Source organism: Morus notabilis, unplaced genomic scaffold (genome assembly GCF_000414095.1).
Source record: "Morus notabilis unplaced genomic scaffold, ASM41409v2 Scaffold448, whole genome shotgun sequence".
In the NCBI taxonomy this organism is placed as follows: Eukaryota; Viridiplantae; Streptophyta; class Magnoliopsida; order Rosales; family Moraceae; genus Morus; species Morus notabilis.
Window position 1 is genome coordinate 60,324 of NW_010367461.1, and position 26,702 is coordinate 87,025.

General features: G+C 34.4%; 2 protein-coding genes across 3 annotated transcripts; both read right to left on the bottom strand.

Moving 5' to 3' along the window:
* Nucleotides 1–10,598: 10,598 nt before the first annotated feature.
* Nucleotides 10,599–14,430, bottom strand: LOC21395046 (phosphatidylinositol/phosphatidylcholine transfer protein SFH11). 2 transcript variants are annotated; one of them, XM_024175055.1, is made up of 12 exons: nucleotides 14,122–14,430; nucleotides 13,553–13,998; nucleotides 13,266–13,365; nucleotides 12,767–13,033; nucleotides 12,551–12,628; nucleotides 12,317–12,418; nucleotides 12,141–12,190; nucleotides 11,680–11,788; nucleotides 11,512–11,592; nucleotides 11,019–11,060; nucleotides 10,899–10,940; nucleotides 10,599–10,815 (listed from the first exon to the last, which is right to left on the bottom strand). In XM_024175055.1, exons 2-12 carry the CDS (start codon nucleotides 13,942–13,944, stop codon nucleotides 10,768–10,770), a joined length of 1,311 nt encoding a protein of 436 aa, XP_024030823.1. In that variant the 5' UTR covers nucleotides 13,945–13,998; nucleotides 14,122–14,430; the 3' UTR covers nucleotides 10,599–10,767. The 2 variants fall into 2 exon arrangements, with proteins under 2 accessions (XP_024030823.1, XP_024030824.1); XM_024175056.1 differs by lacking the exon at nucleotides 14,122–14,430 and having other exon boundaries at nucleotides 13,553–14,114.
* Nucleotides 14,431–19,820: 5,390 nt separating this feature from the next.
* Nucleotides 19,821–21,947, bottom strand: LOC21395047 (probable aspartyl protease At4g16563). Its single transcript, XM_010112522.2, has one exon. The coding sequence runs from the start codon at nucleotides 21,764–21,766 to the stop codon at nucleotides 20,291–20,293; it is 1,476 nt and encodes a 491-aa protein (XP_010110824.1). The 5' UTR covers nucleotides 21,767–21,947; the 3' UTR covers nucleotides 19,821–20,290.
* Between the last annotated feature and the right edge of the window lie 4,755 nt (nucleotides 21,948–26,702).

Sequence of the window (26,702 nt, forward strand, 5' to 3'; positions counted from 1 at the left end):
GCCCGTGCCACCTCTGCGCGCGCGCCAGTGCCCCCCCGCGCACGCGCACCAGTGCCACTCCGATTTTACACTATTTTACAATAAAACACGCGTTTTGCCATCTTCGGGACTAGTTCGAAGTTTTCTAAAAAAATAAAAAAATCATTGTGTAAAGTTTTGGGCAGCATTTCCCCATAAATATAAGCTTCCCCAAAGCCAAAATAACCTGTTGAATATACTAAGTGTAATTACATTGTAATGATGAATTTTTTTTTCATGAGTACATCGGTGTGTTTTTACATTTTTTCTGATAATGTCCATATTGCCCACACCTAGCATATCGATTTTGTCTTCGTGTGAACTCACCTATGCTGGGAATGCGTTTTTGCTTTGGCCTACCCCTCTTTGGTACAACTCGCGGTGGAAGAAGGTGAACTTCCTTTACGTGATTTGGAATATCCCATTGTGCCATATCCAGATAGATTGTCTCAGTATATGCAAGAGCCCAAACTTCTGTCCTGTAGTATTTTGAGCATAAATCATGAAGAGATATTCCTGCTTCTCTACAACATGATATTGCATGCTCGCATGGTATCTGCTCAAGGTCGAACACACGACAAGTGCAACTCCTCGCTCCAATGTTGACAATTGCAGTGGCCTCTCCACCTGTCACTTGGAACTCAACAGTATTAAGTCTTGTGGCCGTTAGAAATCCTGCTTTGTTGTGCCTCTCACGAAGAGTTTTTTCCACACTTGGCGTTAATAATGTTTTAGTTTTAGAAGCTTCGACCCTCCTGTTATTAAACCACTCTGACATCTTCGCTTGTATAAAATTAAAGAGGGCAATGATAGGGTAATCTCGAACATATTTGAGCATTGCATTAACTAACTCAGACATGTTTGTGGTCATAATATTATATCGATTTCCTTTAAAATGAGCACGAGACCACATTTCAAAACGTACCTGCTCCGGTAGGTATCTGACAATACTGGGATATCTTGTAGACAATTTATCAAACAAGATAGAAAACTCGTCAATGCGGTAGGCCTCAGCGGTTTTAAAGAACAATGGCAGAACACCGCTACATCTGAAATTACTCTTGATGTTTTGAGACACATGTCATGTGCAACAACCGTGATGTGCTAATGTATAAACTGTAGACAATGCATTACTTATACTTTGATTCTTATCAGAAATAAAAACTAATTCCTCAGAATCAGTGATAATTTCCTTCAAGTTCGAGAAGACACATGTCCAGGATGCATCATTCTCTGAGTTTACAATAGCCCATGCGATGGGATAACAATGACGTTCACTATCCTGTGCAGTGGTAACTAACAACGTACCTCTGAATTTTCCCTTCAACCACGTTCTATCAACATTGATAACTTTCCTCATGTAACCAAAACCTCGTATACAAGGTCCATATGCTAGGAAAAGATAGATAAAACGGTTATCTTCATCAAAATGGATATTGGTGATACTGTTGTGGTTAGTAAGAGACACCATATGAAAGTATGATGGGAGCTTAGTGAAGCTTTCTTCGGCCGTACCTCTTAGGAGTTGAAGTGTATGCTCACGAGCCTTCCATCCTTTGTAATAACTGAAGTCCGTCCTGAATTCATCACGGGCATATTTCTGAATTGATTTGGGAACCGGACCCTGTTTGACGCCTATAAATTGGTTTTTCATGCAACTTCTAATAACGGAGTACGTTGCTTGCCTGTGCTTCGTCGAACGCTTTTCTAACGAGCAAGAGTGAACACCATTATACTTGCAGATTACAAACATGTTCGATAGTCTCAGTTTGCAGGCTCGGATACGCCACATACATTTCAGATCCACACACTCTACTACAAGCACGTCTTTATTTGATTTTGTTGTTCGAAATCAAACTTTCCCTTCAAAGCTATTAAATGCAACTTTTCCTTCAAATCATTCTTACTTGTAAAGTACTGACCAACTTCTAAACTAGATCCGTCACTGAAGGTAGATCCATGAGATGATCCAAACTCAGTCTAGTCGATACAAACTAAATGACCAGTAACTTCTACTTCATTTAAAATGGCAAGTGGTTGTGGCTCTAGCTGTGGCTGTGACTCTGGTTGTGGTTGCGACTGTGGTGGAATATTATTACGAGTCGAAAACTCATCTGGAGCTACAATACCCATAAATTCACGATAAAAAATCGTCATGCAAAGGATTTCTCCTAATTTTGACAAAATCAATATGTTCTTCTGGATTCATAAACTTGTCATCCACTATCACGTGTAGCGGTACCTCGTGGGCTATATCCCTGAAGAATAACAAATCATCATTGTCTTTTATTACAACGGGCAACGATTTCTGTATCAAATTCGGTATCCACGATAACTACAAAGAATGTTTTTGTCCATCAATTCTACATTTTCTACAAATCTTATCAACGAAGGTTTCGAGAGTATCTTTCTCATCCATATATATGCCAATTAAATTACAGTCTGTATGCCACACCCAATAACTTTCATTCTCCTCCCATTTTCCTCCAATGTCAAAAAAAAATCCTCCACTGAGGCATTATTTAGGTTTAAAAATTGCAAAAATTTAATCAACATAATAATATGTCATTAAAGCAAACAAAATATCTCACGAACAGACTAAGAACATACCATAAAATGAGAACAAACCAAGAATAGACCATAATTAATAAGAACAAACCAAGAACAGACTATTAACCAACCGAACAGACCAAGAACAGACAAAGAACCGACCTCCAGACCAAGAACAGACCATTAACCGACCGAACAGACAAAGAACAGACCAAGAACCGACCTCCAGACCAAGAACATACCAGAACTGACCAGAACTGACCGAACAGACCAAGAACAGACCACGAACATACCATATTATAAGAACAGACCAAGAACAGACCACAAACCGACCATATTATAAGAAAAGACCAAGAACAGACCACGAATCGACCAAGAACAAACCTTTTTTTTTCTAAACCCAGCATATCTTCATCATATCAGACAATATAAACTGGTCTTTTACCATGTAAAATTACTATTTGAATGGATTTTAAACATTTTTAACTACATTCTCATCTTAAAAATATATGAACAACTACAAAAAACACCATGAGAGATATAGAAAAAGAAAGACTTACTTAGTAGCTCTTCTTCAAATTTCGTTTTGGACGAGAAAAAAACGTTGAATGGGCAAGATAATAATGTTAATGAGGTTATGCGATGACGATGTCTTGAGAAGAAGAGAGAAGAAATGAAAGGCGGTTGGGAGAAGAAAATGGAACGAAATGGAAGAGGAGGAGGAGAAAGAAAACCCTAAAAACATAATTGATGACGTGGAATGCTGATGTGGAAGTTGGGCTACTTACCCAATTTAATTTTTTGGTGGTTTATTTACTTAAAAATAGTTTTTACTTAGTCTATTTATACAAAGTGCCCCATTTTCATCCTTCTCAATCACATTCAGCACTTAACCTCCGCAATTGTCTTTTTTCTTTTTTCTTTTTTCTTTTTTCTTTTCGTTTTTCTTTTGTTTTATTAAGGTTACGATTTTTTAAAAAAATTTTGAATAGTCTTTATTAGAATCACTATCAATTTTTTTTACCAAAAGATGATTACTATTTTAATCAGTGATAGTAAAAAATAACAAAGATGCTCACAAATTTAAACGGTTAAATTGTGTTAAAATTATATTAGGATTAATTTATATGAGAGATTTTTTAATACGCTTAGTGTACTGATAGATTAATTTTTTTTAATATTTAAATCTGCGTACTTTTTGATTTTTGCATGATTTTATGTATATTTGACAAACTGAAAATTTAATCTATCGGTATGTTAGCATACCGGAGAAGATCCTAATTTATATACCTCACTGAAAATTGAACCACATAGATTATACTCATATGTAAAATATTTTGGATTAATTACAAAAATTCTCATAAACTATGACCTTTGTAACACTTTGCCTTCCAAACTTTCATTCGCAACATCCATTCTCCCTGATCTTTACTCCGTTAACAAATTTGCCCCTTCTGTTACTTTGAGTGACGAAAATAACACTTGTCACTCGTTTAGTTATTGTTAATGAGATAATGAATATGCAGTTACTCTTTTGCCCCCATAATCAGATGAATTTGTGGTTTCCATTTTCGTTTTAATTCCATTAGGTCCCTATTTCATTTTTGCATTATTTTAAAGGTTTCCACTTTCTATCCATGGATGCCGGTTGTGTTGGCTACTAGAATGTGTAGCGTCAGTGGTGGATAACTTGAAAAATTAACCTCAAAACAACTCACAAACTCCAGGCCTTTTCACCACTAGACGTAGAGCTACTTGTGGAGAGCAAGAATCTTTTATCATTTTTTAATCAAAGTTGAGATGAGGTAAGAGACTTAGACTACAAATCAAAGTTGTTCTCCATTTATACTCAATTTTGTTGGATGTTCTTCTAGTAATTTCTGAAATTGTAATGAATATTTTAAGAAAACATGTTGTATTTTTATAAGTTCTATAGCTTATACAATCTTGCTCAGTTGTGAAATACAGGTGGAATTAAATTGGGGTTTTTGTTTCTATGAATGTTGGAAAAATTTGTGAGAGACATAATTTTGAAGAGTTTTTGGGGATTTTTGTTAAAAATATTTTAATTTGGAACCAAAATTTGAGGTTGAACCTCTATTTTAAACTTTTATGCTGAAAATCTTTCTTTAGTGACCTTGACAATGATGTTGATGGGGTTAAAAGGGTGGTTTTTATGCTGCATTTCTTGATAAGGTTTAGTTCTTGATAAACCTTGAAAAACACTTTGAAGAGTCACCTGAGAATTTGGGTATTTAAACTCAAAACTTTGTCAAATTTTTTCAATTTTTCAGGATTTCTTTAACTTAAAAAACCCTCAAATTAATGGCTTTAATTTTATTTTACGTTTATCACTCCTTTATGATGGTAATCGAGATGAAAACAATGTATTTCACTGTAATACCTTTCGTTTTTGTGTCACGTGCCACCTATATGGTTTTTTTTTTGTCACTCAAAATAATAAAATAGGTAAATTTGTTAACGGAATAAAGATAAGAGAGAAGAGATGTTATAAATAAAAGTCTAGAGAACAAAGTATTATAAGAGTCATAATACAGGGATCGTCAGTTGGTTTAGTTATATTTAGTCCTAAGCTTTGGTTTAGTTACATTTAATCCTAAGCTTTAGTTATATTCTTTCGCAAACTTTAAAAGAAATATCTCAATGGTTTTGGAATGAGCCAGAGATCGTCAGTTGGTTATTTTCACTAAAACTGCCCATGATATATGAAATGGCGCAGAGCTTATGTACCAACATAGTATATAGTTATAGCTACATTATCTAATTTAATGTGTTAGAGAGATTAGGAACTTGAAGAAATTATATGAATGGTTTTCCAACGTATTCATTAATAGATATTGTTTACAAATATGCAAATCATATTGCAGTTATACAAATATCTTAAATAATATTGAATGAATGAAATATGTACAACTTGTCCAATATCAGAGATTGTCAACTTTTCTTATTATGTCCCCGCAAGATAGACATTCCAAAGTGAACACTAATCTTTACCCGTAGTTTTTGCAATTGTTGGCGTGAAAGTGGCTTCGTTAAGGCATCTACAAGTTGGTCTTCGGAAGGCACATCGGAGACACGTAAATCACCATTTTGAACCATGTCACGAACAAAATGGAAATTAATAACAATGTATTTCATGCGGGAGTGGAAAATTTAGGTTTGCGCAAATCGTTGGCGTAGACTTAAGCATAGTAAATTGTTGGCGTAGACTTAAGCATAGTGCCAAGTTCATGTAAAAGACTTTGAAACCCAAGTGACCTCTGCTGCGGCAGAAGCAACGGCTCGATACTCGGGCCTCTATGGAAGACCTTGCAACGGAACGTTGCTTTTTTGAACTCCAAGAGACGGCATTAGACCCATGAAACACAATATAGGCACTAGTAGACGTGCGATCATCTATATTCCCAGTCCAGTCGGCATTAGAAAAAGCATGTAGAGAGAGAGGTGAGTCATGTTGTAAAAACAACCCATGAGACCTTTTGTTGATAGCGAAAGTGATATCGAGCGTGTGAGTGATAGATATTGTAAGGCACCAACAACAGATATGTATTGAGTAGCATCAGTGAAAGATGTGCCATTAGTTAGCGTAGTGACATGACTGGGGGACATAGGTGTATTGACATGTTTGGCATCAAGCATTTTGGTATTGTAGAGAAGATCTTGGATGTATTTTTGTTGAGAGAGAATCATGCCACCATTTGTTGGAAGCACCTCAACACCCAGGAAACATGATGATGTACCAAGATCTTTGATTGAAAAACGGGCTGCCATTTGATTAATCACACGTTGGAGAAGATTGACATCATTTCTTGTGATGATAATATCTACATACACCAAAATAAACAAAGTAAAAGACATATGTTTGAAAATAAACAGAGATGTGTCAGATTTTGAATTAACAAACCCAACATGTTCAAGAATTGCTTTAGTTCTTGATACCAAGCCCCCGGCGCCTATTTATGGCCATAAATAGCCTTGCGGAGGAGACACACATGAGTGGGATGAGTTTTGTCAACAAAGCCCGGTGGTTGATGCATAAAAACATCCTCCTTGAGATGGCCATGAAAAAATGCGTTGTTAACATCAAGTTGTCCAAGTGGCCAACGAGAAGAGATTATAATGCTTAGAATTAGACGAACAATTGTAGGCTTGATGACCTGGCTAAAAGTTTCATTATAGTCAATGTCAGAACGTTGATGAAATCCTTTAGCAACGAGACGAATCTTGTAACGTTCAATCGAGCCATCAGTTTAATTTGGAAAACCCGTTTACACCTAACAACATTTTGAGAATTGTTAGGCAGAACAAGTTCCCATGTTTCGTTGCGGAGTAAGGCATTGAACTCATCTGACATAGCTTGGCATCATTGTGGGTGTTTAAGAGCTTGGGTGAGGCATGTGGGTTCTAGGCTAAGGGAATTGTTGGTGGTGACGTGTAAGGAGTATTTTGGGTTAGGCTTAAAAATTTTATTTTTTGCTTGTGTTTGTATGGGGTGATCATTTGGTGGTCGTGGGTGGAAGGTTAAGACTTTGGTTAGGTAGCGTGGATGCATGGAAATTGGTGTATGGGACGGATTTTTTTAGAGATGAAACAGTAATGATGGGAATATATTTGGTAGGTGAGAGAGGTGTGGAAGAATCATCGTAGGATGGCTTACCTTACATAGGATCAAGAGAAGTTGACATTGTGTGAGTGGATTCTACGTGATTTTCTTTATTGTCACCATTATTTGCCTGAGAGAGAGCATTATGTGGAGAAGAAAAAGACAGAGTTATTAATGGAATGAGTGAGATTTAATGGGAACTGATTTTGTGACAAAGAAATGGTAGTGCAATTTGGCAATGATTAGAAAGATGAAGCGGTTAGATTAATTTGGACTGTCCAAATTTTGCTGTGATGCGGTTGAATCGTAATTTGAGGACTTTTGAGCAACAGATTTTGGGAACGGGAGAGATATATGTGGAGGAATTAAAAAGGAAGGTGACCAAGGCTCGAAAGATTCAGAAGTAGGGCGAGGAGGATTTGAAGAATGGGTTTGAAATGGAAAAACATCTTCTACAAAAATAACGTGTCGAGAAACAAACATTTTGTGAGAGTTTAAATTATAACAGAGATAAGCACTTTCAGTTAGAGTAACCAAAAAAGACATGGTTGGGACCGTGTTTCAAGTTTGCTAGAGGTGCAGGGACAGAACTATGGATAACACAAACAACAAAGACATGCAATTTTGTGAGATTTGGTGGTTGACCGAAAAGCTTTTCGTAAGATGACAACATGGATAAGTTGACTTTGGGCATGCGATTGATGGGATAGACAGCAGTAGTGAAAGCATGTTCAAAAAATGAAGGGGAACGAACGCATGGTGCAGGAGTGTGAGACCAATTTTAACGATATGACGATGTCGTCGTTCTAAGAATCTATTATGTTCAGGAGTATGAGGCGGCGTTGTGAGATGTGAAATTCCATTTATTGATAAAAATGATTTTAATGCTTGATATTCACCTTCATTATCTCAGTAGAGTGTGATAATGGGTCGGTTGAAAATTTTTTCAATGATGCCTTTAAAACGAACAAACACGTCATATAGATCTGATTTGCATTTGAAGGGATAAAACCAAATATAGCGAGTGAGATGATCAAACAAAAATTACATAATACTTGAAACTGTCTTGTGAATAAATTGGTGAACTACAAACATCCGAATAAATAATTTCAAGAGGTGCATTGATAACAAGGGAAGATTCAAAAAACGGTAATTTATGGCTCTTATTACATAGGCACGAATCACAAGAAAATTTAGACGACAAGGTAGATGACAATCCTAGACGATTGGTAGACAGTAAATGACGTAAAAGTTGAAGTGATGGATGGCCAAGACTGGAGCTTTGACAGTTGAGATGGCAAATAATGGCATTTTTTGATAGATTTGAGATGGCCACTCATAAACGTCATCTTTAGTTATTCCTTGCAGAAGTATTGTCCCTGATCGACGATCCTTCTCATAAAAACAAGTAAGTGAGAATTCAATAGAAGCATTATTGGAAGCACAAAATTTAGAAACTAAGATCAATTTTTTTTTTTTTATATGGGGAACACATAGAACATTAGGTAAGTTAAAAGAGTGAGATGGAGAGGGTAAGGTGGTAGAGCCGGTATGAGTGATGGAGAGACCAGTACCATCACCAATTAGGATGTCATCATTGCAATTTTCACGAACGCGAACGGCATCTAAGATATTGGTGTACTGGTCATTGAGTCCGCCAAGAACTTTGAGAGTGAGGTCGTCAGCATGGATGGATGCACCTAGCATGGCGAGTTCATCGGTGATGCTTTTGATTGTCTGCATATATTCGGTGATTGATAGAGAATCCTTGACAATGATGCGTAAATTTTCTTTAAGCTTAGTGATGCGACCACGAGATGGTTTGGCATAAGTATTCACCAAAGTTGTCCATGCTTCATGTGAAGTCTTTGCAGAGGCAATGAACGGAATGAGAGTCGGAGTGAGAGAACCAGCAACTGCATGAAGGATGAGTTTGTCTTGGCGAGTCCATAGCAAATACTCCGGATTGGGCCGATTGTCTGTAGTCATGGCCGGTGGGCAAGGGCGTGTTCCATCAACAAAGCCCATAAGATCGTATCCAAGAGGTATAATTAGTTGACGTAAGTTTGAGCGGCATTTGAGTTGCTGAGTTAATAGCAAATAGAGATGTGGAATTGTCTAAAGGTTGAAGAATAGTGATGTTGGGATTTTTAAGAGAGACATTGTGGAGTTGGATGGGGTAGGTGTAGTGGACACTATTGGAGTACTGTGAGATTCGGCCATTTGGATAGACGAAAGAGAGAATGAGCTCAATAAGAGTTAGTGCTCTGATACCATTAGAGAGAATAGGAACATAAAGAAATTATATGAATGATTTTTCTAACGTATTCATTGATAGGAAAGGTACAAAATATATACAACATATTGTTTACAAATATAGAAATAATATTACAGCTATACAAATATCTTAAATATTGAATGAATAAAATATGTACAGCTTGTCCAATATAGAGATCGTCAACTTTCCTTATTAGTATGTACCTAATCCTATATGATAGGGACGAGATCACTCTGCAGTGGAGAGCTTCAATTCAAAGTTCAAACCTTTTGCTTTAAAAGGATGATATCCAATGTAACAGTTTTGCTGACCCTAATACTTGTCCACAAAGCATAAAACTCCCATTACCATCATCATTCATCATAGTGTCAAAATGGCCATACAACTATTTATTGAGCAATAGCAGAAGTGGCCCAAAATTTCAACTAAATCTGCCAAACCCATTTGCCAATCCCAATCATTGCTATGCTACTCTACTCTACTCCCCAATTGAATGCTTGTAATTATTTGCATATATGCCCTATCGAAGTTACCTCTTATCTTTGAGCTGCCAAACTTATCCTCAAAGCATTATGAGCATGCATTTTGGACGACACTATTGAAAGAATTTATGACCAATTGTGAATGAGAGCTGCTTTACTTGTTTCGAATTTAAGCAGTTAGATTTGTCCGCTACTACTGCAACAACAATTATTGGCGTTTCTCTGTCTGGTTGCAATGGGATTTGGTCTTTGTTTGTACTATCTTATTCTTCTTAAGCAAGCCAAAGAAGAATCACATCATCGCCTCTTTTGCAGAAAAAAACACATAATTAATAATGATTCCCAAGTCTTTGGGGGTGATACTCTTATGTGTTACAGTGCTACCAAAGTGGTAATTATTGTGGTTCATCCAAAGCACTGATGTGTATTATTGTAAAGATATGATGTTGATCAATGATCAAAAACTTCAAAATTTGGGACTAATGATATGAGTCTGCTCTCTCCACTCATGGGCTTTCCCCACACTTAAAGCTCCTTTCTTTGCTCTCTCTGTAAAGTTGAGATTATTAGATCCATTTGTCTAGTAGACTGGATAACTTCTTTAAAGGAATTTTGGAAAGCTACATATTAGTTGTAAAATGTGCTTTTTTCCATTACCCAATGAGGCCAAAAAGAATCTTACTACTCGTATAATTTTCTTTAGCTTTCATTTTGATATGTAACATCAATACAGGCATATGGACAATATTTATAGTGACTTATTGAAAGAAAAAGAAAAAGGTGGAAATAACAACAAGATGGCATTTAATAACTCCCTAAAAGGTCCTCAGCTGTTGAATATGCAACGCAAGTCCTTCCAAGGCCTGAGAAGGAAAATAACAAATTTGAGAACGCCCACATTATAAGAGAAACATTTAAATTTAGTGATAATGTTTCGGCCACTTACGCTTTTGGTTTCTTCAAGTATAGCCTCCAATGCCTCGATTTTCTGCCATATAAAATAATTAAACATGTATTCAAATGATGTTCAATTAAATTCTAACAAATTGTTATTTGTCGAACTTACTGTTTTGGCGTCTGATAGTGCTGCTTCCAACGCCTGGATTTTCTGTCATGCCAGCGTATATATTCTCAGTTCCAAAAAAAAAAAAAAAAAATACTGAATCACGTTGAAATTGTATTAACTTTTATGGAGATCACTATACTCTTTAGATTTAAAAGAAATATTAACTTAGTTTTTTTCTTTGTCAGCCTTTTAACCAAATTAAGAATAAACTTGAGATAGCATAAGAAAAACAAGACAATTTATATTTACTGCAACGAAGCACAAGGACAGTACTCTGCAAGCTATATTATGGGCTGATTTCTTATTACTTTAGAATGGAAGTTTTATGTAATTAGTCTGTTTAATAAAAATATAAAAACACCAATATCCTTTTACAGTTAAAAGTTAAATCTTTTCACTTTTAACTTCTATTTCTTCCTGTAGCTTTACAAGTAGCATTTCTTTTAAACGGACAACAATCCCAAACTAAGCCTATGTATAATTTGTGATTTACCATATTGCGCACAATGGCAGCTTCTGAAGCCATTTTGCCATCTTCGTCGCCGTTGTTGTCCTCATCATTTGTCGAGATTGCCTGTAACACATAGATGAAACGTCCACGTCGAGTCTATTAATATCAGAAAACACGGTGCCAGAATATATAAATAAACTAGAAGTTGACCTGAACAATTTCTGCAATTTCAGGATTGTTCCAGGGTCCTTTGTCGCTTAACAAGCATCCACCATGGTCAGAACATGTGCAATTTCCACCCAGAAAGGTTGGCAAATTACTGCCAAAACAACGTATATAGTCTTAGTTTGCACTACTTGATATACTAAAAACTTTTGGAGAATTTATGATAAGGTATCAACTTAATATTATTATGTGATGGATATCAGATAACATCAAAATTATAATAGAAATTAAAAATAAAGTAAGCAAAATTAGCAGAACCTGCATTAAACTAACATCAATTACAAATATAATATTAGTATATGGTATTTTTCATATCCTATGATCAAAGAATTCTCGATTTTATTAATATCTAACATATATATTTATATATATATATATATATTATTGCAAATTCATTGATAGGAAACAGAAAATCACATACTAGAGCACTTAGCATGAAATGGTACCTGATATCGATAACTTCAAGCAGGTCATTAATGTAGTTGTATCCCGACACCTGAAAGTTGAAAGAGAAAGAAACAATGCACGCATTTCCAATTTATCCACTATTAGATTTTAAACGACAAACAAATTAATACTACAGATTTACTGTTATATAGATGAGAAGAAATTGCTTAATTACGTGAATCTTGGCTAAAGTACGCGCGTCCATAAAAGCCTTTATTGCTTTCCACAGCATTCTAAACCCAGAACCCGCATTCACAATAAACAGCCGATGCAAAGTCTGAAAGAATCATATGTATATATATAATGCTCAATATTCCATATATTCATGTAAATATACATATGCATAATTAATATTCTCCCGCTCCTGACATAACATTGCCAATAATTGTAATTATGTGTCACACGGTACCTCTGGGTAGTAATTGCTGTCAATCTTCTGAATTTCCATAAAGATAGATCTTGCAGGCCTTGAGAAATTAGCCAATCCCTAAACAAACAAAAAAGTAGTTGCCAAGCTCATAATAAACAATTCATGACGATCAATGTTAATAAAAGCTCATGAATTAGATCGTTAATAACAAGAAAATACACTATAATTAGGATGCTTTGCTAATTAATTAAATACCACTCCCTGCACATCAAGAATACTTGTTGTGGAAGCTACATGCTTCTTGGCCGCAATCGAACATGCCGGGTATCTCAAGTTTAAGGTTTTTTCTTGTTCTGAAACGTGGTGCTTGACAAATCTGTCAACCGTTGTTACTTTCAGGAGTTCATTAAGATCTAGCAACCCGATCCTTTCGATGTACAGCGGTCTGCCATATCGATCCACTCCATGATAACCATGAGGATAGCATCTCTTCACCCTTTCGTGCTCCTCAAACATAAATTCCTGTATTATTCATAATTGTCCAACAATATATTCAATGGAGAAATGCAACAGAGCTTCGACATCATTAGAATATAGGACAATCTTTTTTTTTTTTCGATTTGTATGTCATTCTTGCGCATGAGTCATGTTAATCTTCTCTTCATTGCTTTAGTCCTATCTTGATATTCAAAAAGGAAGAAACTTGTTCAAAACGCAAAAACATATAATGGAAAAAAAAAAAAAAGAAAGTCACCTTTGGAATTTTATCAACCCCATAGTCTTCCCTCCACTTGAGGTAATTCAAGAACATCTCTTTTGCTTTAGCAATATCAAAGTCCCTCATTCGGAGAAACCTATAATTAAGCCACCAAAAAGAAAACAAAAGAGAGATCATATAACACCATAATATACAATTTCCAAGCCACTTAACATTCAAAACATGACATGTACGTAAGATTCATGAAGAAAGAATTAGCATAGAAGCTTTGCTTCATGTATGTGAAAATGGTAGCATGAAAGTAGTACTAATAAATCACGTACCGCAAAAGGGTATGATAATCATTGTGCTTGGGCGGAACTTGGACCTCGAGGAGAAGCATTTCGCGGAAAGATTGAACGACGGATTCATCCTTGGGATCATGAGTTCCCTCTAGCACTACTTGCATGCTCTTAGTCCTCCCTATTTTCTTCAACGACTCGCCCAACTTGAGAGGGTACGACAACACCGATTTGAAGGCCCCGGAAGAAGAGCGTTTTGGTTCCTTTATAGGGGGCAGTTGCCAATGGCATTCAATAGGTGGATGAATTGTCTTGGTTCTCTTTGTGGTCTTTTGAGGTTTCTGCCAAGTACTACTTGAAAAGGATTCTTCTTCTTCGCCGTCACCACCTCTTGATATCACTATTCTAGAATCGGCGTCCTTTGAGTGATGCATGTGTGAGTGTGAGCAACAAAATTTGTGTGCCTGAGGAATATATTTATGCACTTTCTGTAATAAGATAAAATTACGATGATCAATTTCCCTCACCTTGAGGTAATTGTGTCATACAAACCAAAGTTACTCAATTTATTTTATCAATCAAATATGTATAACTCAATCTAATATTGTTACCTTTCAATGTGAAGGGGAAAAAAATAAAAATAAAAAACAAAAAACAAATGAGGTCAATGAGAAAACATGTTATGATGCAAGGCAAAGGGGTGGAAATAATGGGAGAGGAACCAAATGTGAAAACAATGGGAGATCAAGATAGAAACAATTAATGGAAACAAGCAAAAAGGTATAAAGCAATATTGTTGGGAGGGATGAGGAATCAAAGCGATGCTTTGCTTGCATTTTCGACCGTTTGAGCGCCAAGGAATCCAAAATAAGGACATAACCCAAGTTTACACGTTTCTTTTTGGTCAAACAACACATGTATACACAATGTCTTGGGCCTTCAACGAGCGCAGACTTTATTTGGACCGAGACTATATATACCCATATATATATATATATATATATATATATATTAATAAGTCGAATTGCGCAGGCATGAAATGAACATGAACATGAACATTAAAGTTTACAAGCTTCTTACAGCGAAAACAAATCTTGATCAACGCAAGATTTGGTCGGGTTTTCTATTCAATGTACTCATCTTGGTTCTGTAGTCTTTTCCCATATCTTTTGCTGAAATCTTAAAAGTCAAGAATTCCACAAGATAGATTATTAAAATATAGTCATATAAAGCAGTAAGACGCTGCTAAACAAACCCATTAAAGCTAATGTAGCATGAATGAGCATCGTTTTCTGCGTCCTAAGATGACTCCATATAGTCTAGAACTACTGAGTTTTAGATTATACGCTAGCTAACGGTTGGAAAATCTACATGAAAGATAATATTCCCAATATTGTTATAATATTAGACTTGTACTAATCTTATGAGACTATATTATCGTTATAGGCTATTATCTTGGCTGTCATTTTACTTTAAAACAAAAGACATTCTTTTTTTTTTCCTTTGAAGGGAAAACAAAAATACATTCTTAATTGTTATTAGTTTATAGTAATCATTTGCAAACAAGTGGACTGACAGAGATAAATATAGTTTAGTGGTGGCGCTTATTTTTTTATGAAACTTGAATAATCTTTTTTACATATTTGTAAAATCAGAATTGTGCCCAAATTCAATAGAAATAAGTATAATTGTGTTGTGTCGCAATAGTAGAAAATTTTAATTATCTATATCAATCTATTGATTTTAGATTATTGCGCCGTAGCTGAAAATATTTTCTCACGCCATAAACTGAATAAGCTAGCGTGTCGTTAACATGAGCAAGTTTATTATCAAGATGGAACTCTGAAGTTTCTTAAAATTTACGTGTCACTGACGTCCTAATTTGATTGTATGCATTATTTTTGGATGGAAAACAAAAGGAGAAATGATTGGTTGCTCATGAATAAAACAAAGAGATGCAACATAATGGACCAGCTACAAATCATGCAGATTTGAAATTCAAAATTGCGTCTTCTCTTCTACAGGGCATTTTTATTCGTCATTGTTTTTTGCTGTTTCTTCGTGGACAAAAAGGCTTTGTCTTTTTTGACGTGGCAGAATTATTGAGCATTAAGTTTTAAAAATGGCATCTCACCCCATATCAGCATGCATGCCATAACCCAACAAACTGCGGAGAGCCTTACATATTGCTGCCTGTAATATATATATATATATATATATATATATATATATTATGTGAATATTTTTGTTATGATAATTGAATGTACGATGCGGATTAGAGGCAGTCAGATCTTGTATAACATATATATAAATAAAAAATGAAAAGAAAAAAGAATGACAGCGTGTCAAAATGCAAAACGGGTGAGAGTGGGGCCCAGGGGAGAAAAGGCCAAACGAATGACAGCGTGTCAAAATGCAAAACGGGTGAGAGTGGGGCCCCGGGGAGAAAACGAGGAGAAGCGTCTAGAAGTGCACGAGTGGAGATTGAGAGTGAGACAGGTAGCTTAGCTGTATCCAGAGTTTGAGACACACACGCACGTCTTATTCTACTTCAAACTTCAATGGACCCCACTCTCCTCAGTCCTCTCCTCTCGGACTTGTCAATCTTGTTGACGTTATCCTCATTTCCTTTACTTTATTTTACTCTACTCTACTTCACTTGTATTTGTCGGCGGCGTCACCTCCATCTTCCTCCACGTGTCCACTCTCATGCTTATAAAACTATAATATAATATTACTTTCGTTTGATTTTAATTTATAATAAAAACGCTCGTTTCCTAAACGAATTAAATTAAAAATACGAGCTTTTGGAATTTTGCGGGTTTAAATCAAATCCTTTATTTCTATTTTTTAAAAATTTAATTTTATGTTTAAGCATATAAGAAAGTACTGTAGAAAATTTAAACCGAAACTTAACAGGAAAAAACTATACAAAACGTTTGAATTGTGGAAAAATTAAGAAAAAACACTGTTAATAAGGAGGAGTTACATTATAGTATGATACCCGTGATGTTTTGTGATATAATTTAATTTAATATTCTTTGGAAATAAGGACAAAAAGATAAAATAAAAAAGAGAAACAGTAAACGAATAAAGTGGGGCAGAGAGAAATGATGTGATAACGAGGTAAAGCGGAGTCGGTGTATGTACTGACTGTGTACAGCTGGCTTGCAAAAGACAACTGGGTTTACCCTTCTTCGGGAGAAGCACTCCTCTCCTCTTTTTTTGGCCTCTACCGAACGCACAAAAAGCAATCCAAATTACGTAACTCTGTTTTATCCTTCAATGCTCACAAATACAATCATGTGACCCTGAATTGTCACTATAAAGTCGCGTTTACGTACTCTCTTTTGTTTTTTTTTTGTTCTTTAGTTTCGTAAAGTTTAGAAAATTTAGACCATGTTCATTTCACCGATTCGTATTTAAAATTTGAGTTTTATTACAGTAAAAAATTTTTAGAAATAGTCATATTTAATTTTTTTACTACAGTAAAAAATTATCGCATAAAATCACATCTTAACTCAAATTACAAACTCGAATCAGTAAATTAAACGGACCCTTAGTTGACAAACAAATTAAAGTCGGTGAAAAAGCTTATTGCTACACTAGATAAAATTTGCATATGCATAAATAAATTCTACAACTATATCTGTCGTGCCTCCCTAATTACATTACATTTGGTTCATGAATTAAAATCATGAGATTATAATTATTTTTAATTTACGTGTATTTTTTGTGAGAAAAAATATTTTAACGAATCACGAATTATAATTCGAATCGGGATACAAATCTCTCAACTAAACAACTCCAGTTTCAATTGTTTGGGACTTGGGAGAGGTACTCATTACCCATTCCCCGTTCATGAGTATTCATTCATTCAAAATTATGAAAATTCTAAGTAATATGCGCCTGGGGTTTGAAAGCAGAGTTTTATTTCATATTAATAAATGTGTCATTATAGAATTTTCAAAGTACTCTCTTGGAGTTTGCCTCTATTATACAAAACTTGTATAGCCCACTGGAGCATTATTTTGAACTAATAACTTAAATGAGAGCGCAAAGGAGAGTTATTTTGATTAACTAAAAAGATATTTTCTCAGTACTACGTATTACGTAATTTTGACTCATCGTGTTTCTGTCAAATTCTGTTCTATTATCGTTTAAAATTCTATTATGGTTCTATTAATGCAATTTTATATATGTACTGAGAGAGAATTAAAAAGTTTCAAACAATAATAAAAGTAGATTGCATTGTATTGTTCTCAGACCTTATCAGAGTGGTAGGGTAATTAGTTGACTTGGAAGTCTTAAGACCAATGTATTCGGAATGGAAAGTTGAAGTGTAACCAATTATTAGAGCGGCCTATGTCCATGTCCATGAACTGTATGATGGTCGGCAACAAATGAGCCTAATTTGCTCCAATTAAATGCAATATTATACTCAACTCTCAATATAAGAAAGAATTGAGACACGTTAGACCATCTTCAATGCATATAAGTCCATGGACGACGTAAATCACAATCCAATCACCACCTAATATGTATGGTCTCTTTTTGTCGAAAAAAGACAAGCAAATAAACACAAGATAAAAAAAGAGAAGTAAAAGATTGAGATGGATTTATTTTACTACATAACACTTTATTCGTTACTTTGCTGTGGGTAGACGTCATGACACTTTAAAGAATCCTGCAATTAAAAAGTTGTGTCTTTAACTCCTTTTTATGGGAACAAATTTTATAAATTTTTTTAAAATTTTATCATTTGTATCATTATGCTCTCTAAATTTTAAAATGTAATTATTTATACTTTTAAATTTTATCATTTGTGTTAACATACAACTTGAAATTAACTCCATTTAAATTTTGTAATGAAAATACTTATAAATGCCTCATGAACTTTATCACCTGTGTTAATATGTCCATTGAACTTTAAAATGTACATGTTTTACTCCCGAACTATGATATCTCTTCAATTTTGTTCTCTCCATCTTGATTCTATTAGTTTTTTTTAACAGAAATATTGATATAACCATTAAATTACTAATTATCTATGATATTTGAGGTTTATTGAATACTTTTTCCTCTAAAAATGTTTGTTAAGCACTAATTTTCAAAACATTAGTTGATTAGAGGCAATAAATAGGAAAAAAAATGAGGAGCAAATCTGTATAATATAATGAATTTTATTAGTTTTTTCCTTAATATTTCACCTAAATAGAAGTGTTCGACATAAGGCATATTTATACTATATACGTATATAGCATATCTAAATCTAAATGCGTTCAGGTAATTTATTTTATTGTACTTTTAAAAAAAATCAACACAAATCCTAAAAAACTCATTAACTTAACAAATTTTAATAGTCAAATATCATAAATAATTAATAATTTAATGGTCATATCAATATTTTTGTTTAAAAAACTGATATAATCAAGACAGAGGGATAAAAGTTAAGAGACACATCATAGTTTAATGGATAAAATAAGTACATTTTAAAGTTTATGGGACATATTGACACAAGTAATAAAGTTTAAAGAGATATTTATAAGTATTTTCGTTAAAAAAAATCTAACAAAATTAATTTTGAAGGGCATATTAACACAAATGATAAAATTTAAAAATATAATATACACATTTTAAAATTTAAATGATATATTGACATGAGTGGTAAAATTTAATGGAAATTTATAAAATTTGTCATTCTCAATTTTTTTTATCCATATCTCGAAGAAAACGACCAACTCAACCCGCTCTACAGTAAAGACTACAATATGGGTTTATTTTAACCTAAGGTCGATTCTCCTTTTACCTTCTTCTTCTTCTTCACAGATTTTCCTCTGCCCATCATCTGATTTTTTTTCTTTTATCCTTATCCCTTTCCTTGCTTTTATTTTTCCTCCCTCTTTTTAAACGAGCGTATTAAGTGCAAGGTGGTCCAGAACGAGATATTGGTAATAGCCACCTTTCTGGAAAATCTAACAAGCCAGAAGGAAAGCAAATTTACACATGCTAAATTCATGGGGGGCTGCTCCAAAATATCTGATCCGAGAATACACACACACAGATATATATATAACTACTATATATATATATATATATATTTATGCGAAAGCATCTTTCTCTGTTCTGGGTATAATTCATTTCATGGTTTCATCACTTGTTTTAATTTTAGGCGGGGTCCTATAGAGCCATAAGCCATTAAGAAACACACCCTGTTCCAACCCATGCTTTTCAGTCTTTGGCCACTTTACGGCCATTTAGCATTTAACTCTCAATCTCATTTGAATATGCTGAGCCAAAGTAAGCCAAATGATCAAGTACACTGCTTTATAAGTGTAAGTGTATATAACATGAACAATCAGCTTACATGGGATGGGATGGACTGAACAAATTGATTGCTTTACAAAGTTTACACTGAATCTCAATAGGATCATTCGTTATATGTTACACATGCCTTTTGGTTTTGTTTACACTTCATTTTTTGCTTCATGCCCCACTTTCTTTCTAACACGGACATTATACATATAAGATATGTACATTTTTCAGTGGAACTGAGCATCAAGCAAAAAAGTGGAGTGCAAATTGCAATACTAATTTACCAATTTTCAAAACCCACCTTATTACTTTAAAAAAAAAAAAAAGAAAAGAAAAGAAAAGAACATGTACATGGACGAGAAATCTGATCGAATCCCCACGTGGGCGTTAACTTAAAACCCAGCCCAAGTCAAACCTTCCCCGGATTGAGAAAGTCAACACCGAGAAGGTTTCAATACTTTGGTTTCATTGGTTTAAACTATCCCAAAGCGATGAGCACTGCCTCCTTGCAAATCCAACCCTCCGATTCTCCAAATCATAGGCCACCTCGAAACCTTGCTGCTGATAGTTCCCTAGCGTAGCCCCCGGCCCACCACTCAACTCCTTCTCATCTCCACCGTTCATCAGCATCAAGCACCCAACCTTCCTCTTCTTCGCATCATCACCATCCAAAAACTCATAGAAATAGTTCCTCCTAGGCAACACCACACCCGATGATTTATTTTTCTTCTCATCCCCACCAAGAAAGTGAAGAGTCATTGTCGGAACGACAATCACCTTATTGTCGTCGAAGAAATAACATGGCGTCAACCCGGTCTTGTCCTCAATCTCCGTCGCCCGCTCGTGAGCTCGCCCCACTCGGCGGTCGAACTCAGCCACCACCGAGTCATAAAAACTCGCCGGCAGCATCGTGAACGTCGTCCCGGAATCCACCACCATCCCTCCACCTCCCCTCCGGTCGACCCTCCGCAGAAACTCCGGCCCCGGAATGTTCCTCTTCCCGACGGAAATACCGAGGAAACCAACAGAATAGAAGTAAGGATGCTTGGGATTATCAATCATGGTGGTGTACACAAACTCAACTCTTTCCTCCCCCTCAACTCGCTTCTCCTTCCGTCCGAGAATAAGCGGACTCGGTTTCCTCACTCGTTCCGAGTCGAACGAATGAGACACCAAACAGTAGGAAAAGTGTTGTCCTAATTGAGGAGAGAGTTTCGCGAGCTGAGCAGGCATGGAGAGTAGACCCTGACCGAAGCCGGCGACTCCGATGGGCTCGCCGAGAGCGGTGTGGGCACAGCCGAAAGTGAAGTCGTTGAGGAGCAAAGAAGGAGTAATGGAGAATGAGTATTTATGGAGGCGAGCGACGAGGCTTCCGTCGGCGTAGGCGTAGTAGAAAGGGGGGCAGGAGAAGTTGGAGCAGTCAGAGGTTTCGATGGAGTCGAGAGGGCAGCGAGCGATGGCGCAGAGGTCGGAGGAGGAGTGGGAGGAGTGGGCGGCGGCGCAGGCGGGGGAGTGGCATGAAACGGTGGCGTTTTGGGGGAGTTTGGGAGGAGGGAGGGTGGTGGAGGGATTGGATTTGCCTTCGCAGAGAATGCATTCGAAAGGGGAGCAGGGGAACCAGACGAGGTCGGAGCCGGTGTCCATGTAGAGAGAGACGGGCTGAGGAGGAGTGGTGGCGAGAGTGAGAGAGAGAGTGTAGTCGCTGCCGGAGGAGAGAGGGAGGGACACTTGGCGGTGGTGGTGGTGGTGGCGGAGGAAGCGGGCGGCGGAGCGGCTGGAGGTAGATTTCAGGAGGTGGTGGGTGGTGGAGTTGTGTTGAGTTTTGGAGAGAGAGTGGGTTAGAGGGAGGAGAACAATTGAGGAATGGGAAACAGAGAATAATGTTAGGAGAAAACAGAGTATGTTGTAGTAGTACAGAAAAAACAGAGGAGAGGAAGCCATCAAGGTATGAAACAGAGGATCTAGAGTTTTTTTTTTTTTTTTTTCCCCTCTTTTCAAATATATTATTTTGGTGGGGGAGGAGGAGGAAGTAGGGGTTTGAGGAGAGAAAAAATGGGGCTTTATAATGGTGTAGAAGTGAAGAAAAGGAGGAAGCTTCTTCTTTTGTGTTTGGTTGGGTAGGCAAACGAGGATATTTGAATTGTGAGGAGAGATTATTATTATCTTTATAAACAGTGTGATTGTCAATTTCAATTTTAAGTATCCATTAACTAGTGATTATGATGATGAAGAGTTTGGTGGTAGTTCTAATATCCTTGGGCTAAGTGCCCATTGATTAAGTTAAATAGTTGAAGGATAATAAGATTTCTATAGACTATAGTATAGCCTTTTTTTTTTTTTCCCTTCTTTTATTACATGGAGGAAAGGATTTTTTTTTTCCCTTTTTTTTTTACATGGAGGAAAGGATTTTTTTTTTCCCTTTTTTTTTTACATGGAGGAAAGGATTTTTTTTTTCCCTTTTTTTTTTACATGGAGGAAAGGATTTTTTTTTTCCCTTTTTTTTTTACATGGAGGAAAGGATTTTTTTTTTCCCTTTTTTTTTTCCATGGGGGAAAGGTTTTTTTTTTTCCCCTTCTTTTATTACATGAAGGAAGGAGATTGAGAATAAAAGGTGAAAACTTTCACACTAAACGTGAATTTTTGTTTGGTGTTACAAATTTTTCTTGTAAATAATTATAGAACACCACTCTTCCCCATTTATTATTGGGTCATTCTATTTATACACTCATTTTTACTCTTTATATCATCTTTCTAAACACACATCTCATATAATTTAAAATTATTGAATTTACTTTTTACACACTCTTATTATTTTAAAATTATCCTAAACTATTTTTATAAGATTATTAATTCTTGATCATTTTTCTTTTTACACACAATATTTTATTTTAATTTTTTATTTTAATATTATCATTTCTATATTTCTCTATTTTATTTAGTTGAAGCTTTAGGGATGAAGTTTTTTTACAGGAAAAAAATTTATTAAAATATATTTTTTAGAAAATATAAAGACACTCAAAAATATAAAATAGAAAGCAATATAATTCAAAAAATAAAAAATAGGGTAAAAAATTTATTATATTATTAATGTATGATTAAAAATAAAATAAAAAAAGAATGAAAAACAAATAAACGAGCATAATAAATATAAAAAAGAAGAAAATGGAAAAAAATTAATTCTACATTATAAGAAACAAAAAAGAAAATAAAACAAAATGATTTACCGTTTTAAAAATAAAATAATTAAAAGAATAAAAAACATTAACACAAAACAAATGAAAGATAAGGTAAAAGAACAATCATAATTGAACAAATAGCAAAAAGAAATTTAAAATATTTCTATATAATTTTTTGGAATATTTATTGAATGGATAAAAAAATAAAGCTTTATCATAGATTTTGAAATAGTAATTATTTGAATTTAAGAATATAACAAGTGAGGTATGTGAAGGGAAAAAAGTAAAATATTATTATTTTTTATAATAAAATTAATTATACAATTAAGTCTATTATAATCATTTTTTTGTCATTTTAATAAGAAATTATAATTAAAATGAGATGTAGAGAGTAAAAAAAAATGTGTGAATAGAATTACTTTTTTATCATTTATGTATGGTCATTGAAACAAAAGCAGTAAGTATAAAAACCTCAGTTATAATTTGGGACCTTGTGCGCTAATATAGTGATAAATTATGTTTTTTGTTTACCAAATATGTATAAAAACATGTAAAAAAAAAAAAAAATACACATATATAACAGTTTAAAAAATTTAACTTATCAACGTACTAAAAAATTTTCCCTATAATTTATATCATTATATTTACTTCCTTCTTTTTCTTGCAGGCTGTTACAGCTCAAAAGTAAGCCAAGATCATACATCATTACATTTCGGTCAAACCAAGTCATCCATTTTATCAAGAAGCTCGATTCGGAAGTGTTTCTTTTCCCATTATTTTTAATTTATATTTGAGAGACAGCAAAAATATTGAAAACTAGATTGGGTCCATTGAAAAATAAATATCAAAATATCGGGCAGTATGCCAAATTGCATGTCTATTATATTTTTTATAATAAAATTAATTATATAATTAAATCTATTATAATAGTTCATTTTTATTATTTTAATAAGAAATTATAATTAAAATGAAGTGTAGAGAGTAAAAAAAAGTATGTGAATAAAATTATTTTTTATCATTTATGTATAATCATTAAAACAAAAGCAGTAAGTATAACAACTTTTGTTATAATTTAGAATATTCTTTTGTGCGCTAATATAATAATAAATTTAATTTTTTATTTGTTAAATTTATATAAAATACATATATAATAATAATAATTTAAAAAATTTAACGTATTGATATATCAACGTACTAAATAAATCTCCCTTATAATTTATATCATTATATTTACTTTCTTCTTTTTCTTGCTGGCTGTTACAGCTCAAACGTAAGCCAAAATCTTTTACATCATTACATTTCGGTCAAACCAAGTCATCCATTTTTTTCAAGAAGCTGGATTAGGATAAGTGTTTCTTTTCCCATTATTTTTAATTTATATTTGAGAGAGCAAAAATATTGAAAACTAGATTGGGTCCATCGAAAAATAAATATCAAAATATCGGGCAGTATGCCAAATTGCATGTCTATTATATTTTTTATTTCACTCCATCTACCTAACATTTGTCCTTGGTACGAGTCCCACATACAAGTTCCTGTTCATGTTCAACAAAGCCATTGCAAAATCATATATGAGATTTTTTTTTCCTTCTCCATGGACTATGGCTATCTAAACAACGAGAGAAAACAACTCAATTAGTGGAAACGCTAGAATAAAAGTTACAGTTCGTTTGGTTGGAAGATTCAAACTATGTGATTCGAATTATTTTTGATTTACGTGTATTTTTTATGAAAAAAAATTTTATAACAAATCACGAATCATGATTCGAATCAGAAAATAAATTCCTCTACTAAACATAACAACGAAGGGCATGAGATTCATATATTAGGAAATACAAAAAATGCATGTGTTAATTGTAAAAGAACAATCAATTATAATAAAAGATGATGTGACTATAATATATTTCTCAAAAACATAAAAAAATAAAAAAGGGCAATGTGATAATAAAAGAAAATAAAAATGAAAGAATGAATGCATTCATTTTGACCTTTTTCCTTTGTCGAGTAATAATACAATAACACAGTAATAAGACACAACATCAAATGAATGCTCGGATATTAATGGTGAAAGGCGATGATATTGTATTGTCACTTGTCACAACAAAAGAAGAAATATTTAAACATTCCTAATATGTCGATAAAAATAATTGTCAAGATGCTTGTTGATTGTCTATTTCATATAATTTAATACAACTTTCATTTAAGTATACGCAGTTATCAAAGCAAAAAGCACAAAGCCATGAACTCGTGGATGGTCAAAAATATATATAGAAAATTTTGTTTAGTATGGTTTAATATAAAAAAATCAAAATTCTTTAGCATAGCACCAAAACAATCCTTCATTGGACAAATAGTTCCTTATCGAAACTTATGATATTAAATTTGCATATTATTTTGTTCACAGAGAAAAAAAAAAGCATGTTATCTCCAATGTTTTACATGATATTGATAATACTCTGAACGTTTATAATACGCGCCACGTATCCTACACAAAACTTTGAAAAAAAAAAAAAAAAAAAAGGCAACCGAAGAAAACAGAGGAGAAAACGAAAAATGAGTGACAGTGACAGCGGATTTATATGAAGTTTATTGTTAATTATTATTATTTTGTTCTGAATAAAAATGATTTCGTGGAAAAGGCCCCAGAGAAGCAGTGCCACTGCCACTCACAGCGAGAAGACGACGCGTGGCATCATTAGCTGGCTGCTTTTAAAGCTTCCTTGTGCTTTGTGGTCTGTGCCAAATGCCAAATTGGCCGCTATTTGTGGGCCCTATCAAAGGCGGGCCCCAAGGTTAGGTGTCTCAGCGCTTCCAGTTAGATTCTTGGGAGCCCACAGCCCAATTTCATACGACACACAAACAGCCCACTGCCCCTCTAGCTTTGGTTGCAAGTTTGCAACTAACACTTTCCCTCAAAAATGCAAATGCAAATGCAAATGCATTCATCAATCATAGCCATATACATAGGCTATTATTGAAATTTACCCATATATATATGTACTCAATGGAGAAATCTCCCCTAGCTACAAAGAAACATCTTTAATAGTATCGTTAAGCTCTTTGAGATTTTCATCAATTTCTATAAAAAAAAAGTTAAATGAGTGAAAAATCCTCGCAAAAGATGAAAAGCAGGGATATTGTCTCAACTCAACCATATGTCCTACAATAATGCTGTGCCATACCTATACCTAAAGATGAAGATATTCATGGCCTCCTCAAAACTCATTTTCCTTTTGTATTCTAAGCGCCAGCTACCCATGCCTAACGCTCACCAAACGCCAAACCATCCTAATATTCCTTTATTAATATATATATATATATATATATATATATGCCAATAGAGCTCTTTTGCCTTTTTCTTATTAAATTTCCCGCGTATAAATAATTGTGAAAGGGCCTTATTTTTTAGCCACCAACCAAACCACAAAGATTAAAAAAGCAATCCCTTAACAGAAGAATACCAATACGTATTTTATAATATGCATAATGGGGTGTTTTACCTAACGGATGGGATTAGCTTATTATTAATATGATGATGATTATTGGTAGCCTCTCATTCTGTTCGGCATTAAATTTGGCGACCATCACTCAATGATTAAGAATAAGATTGGTCAGTCTAAGGATGAAGATGGGTCCCCAAGTGGACCAGACATGCCAAAAAAGTATTGTTTTATATGAAATCCATATGGATATGATTGATA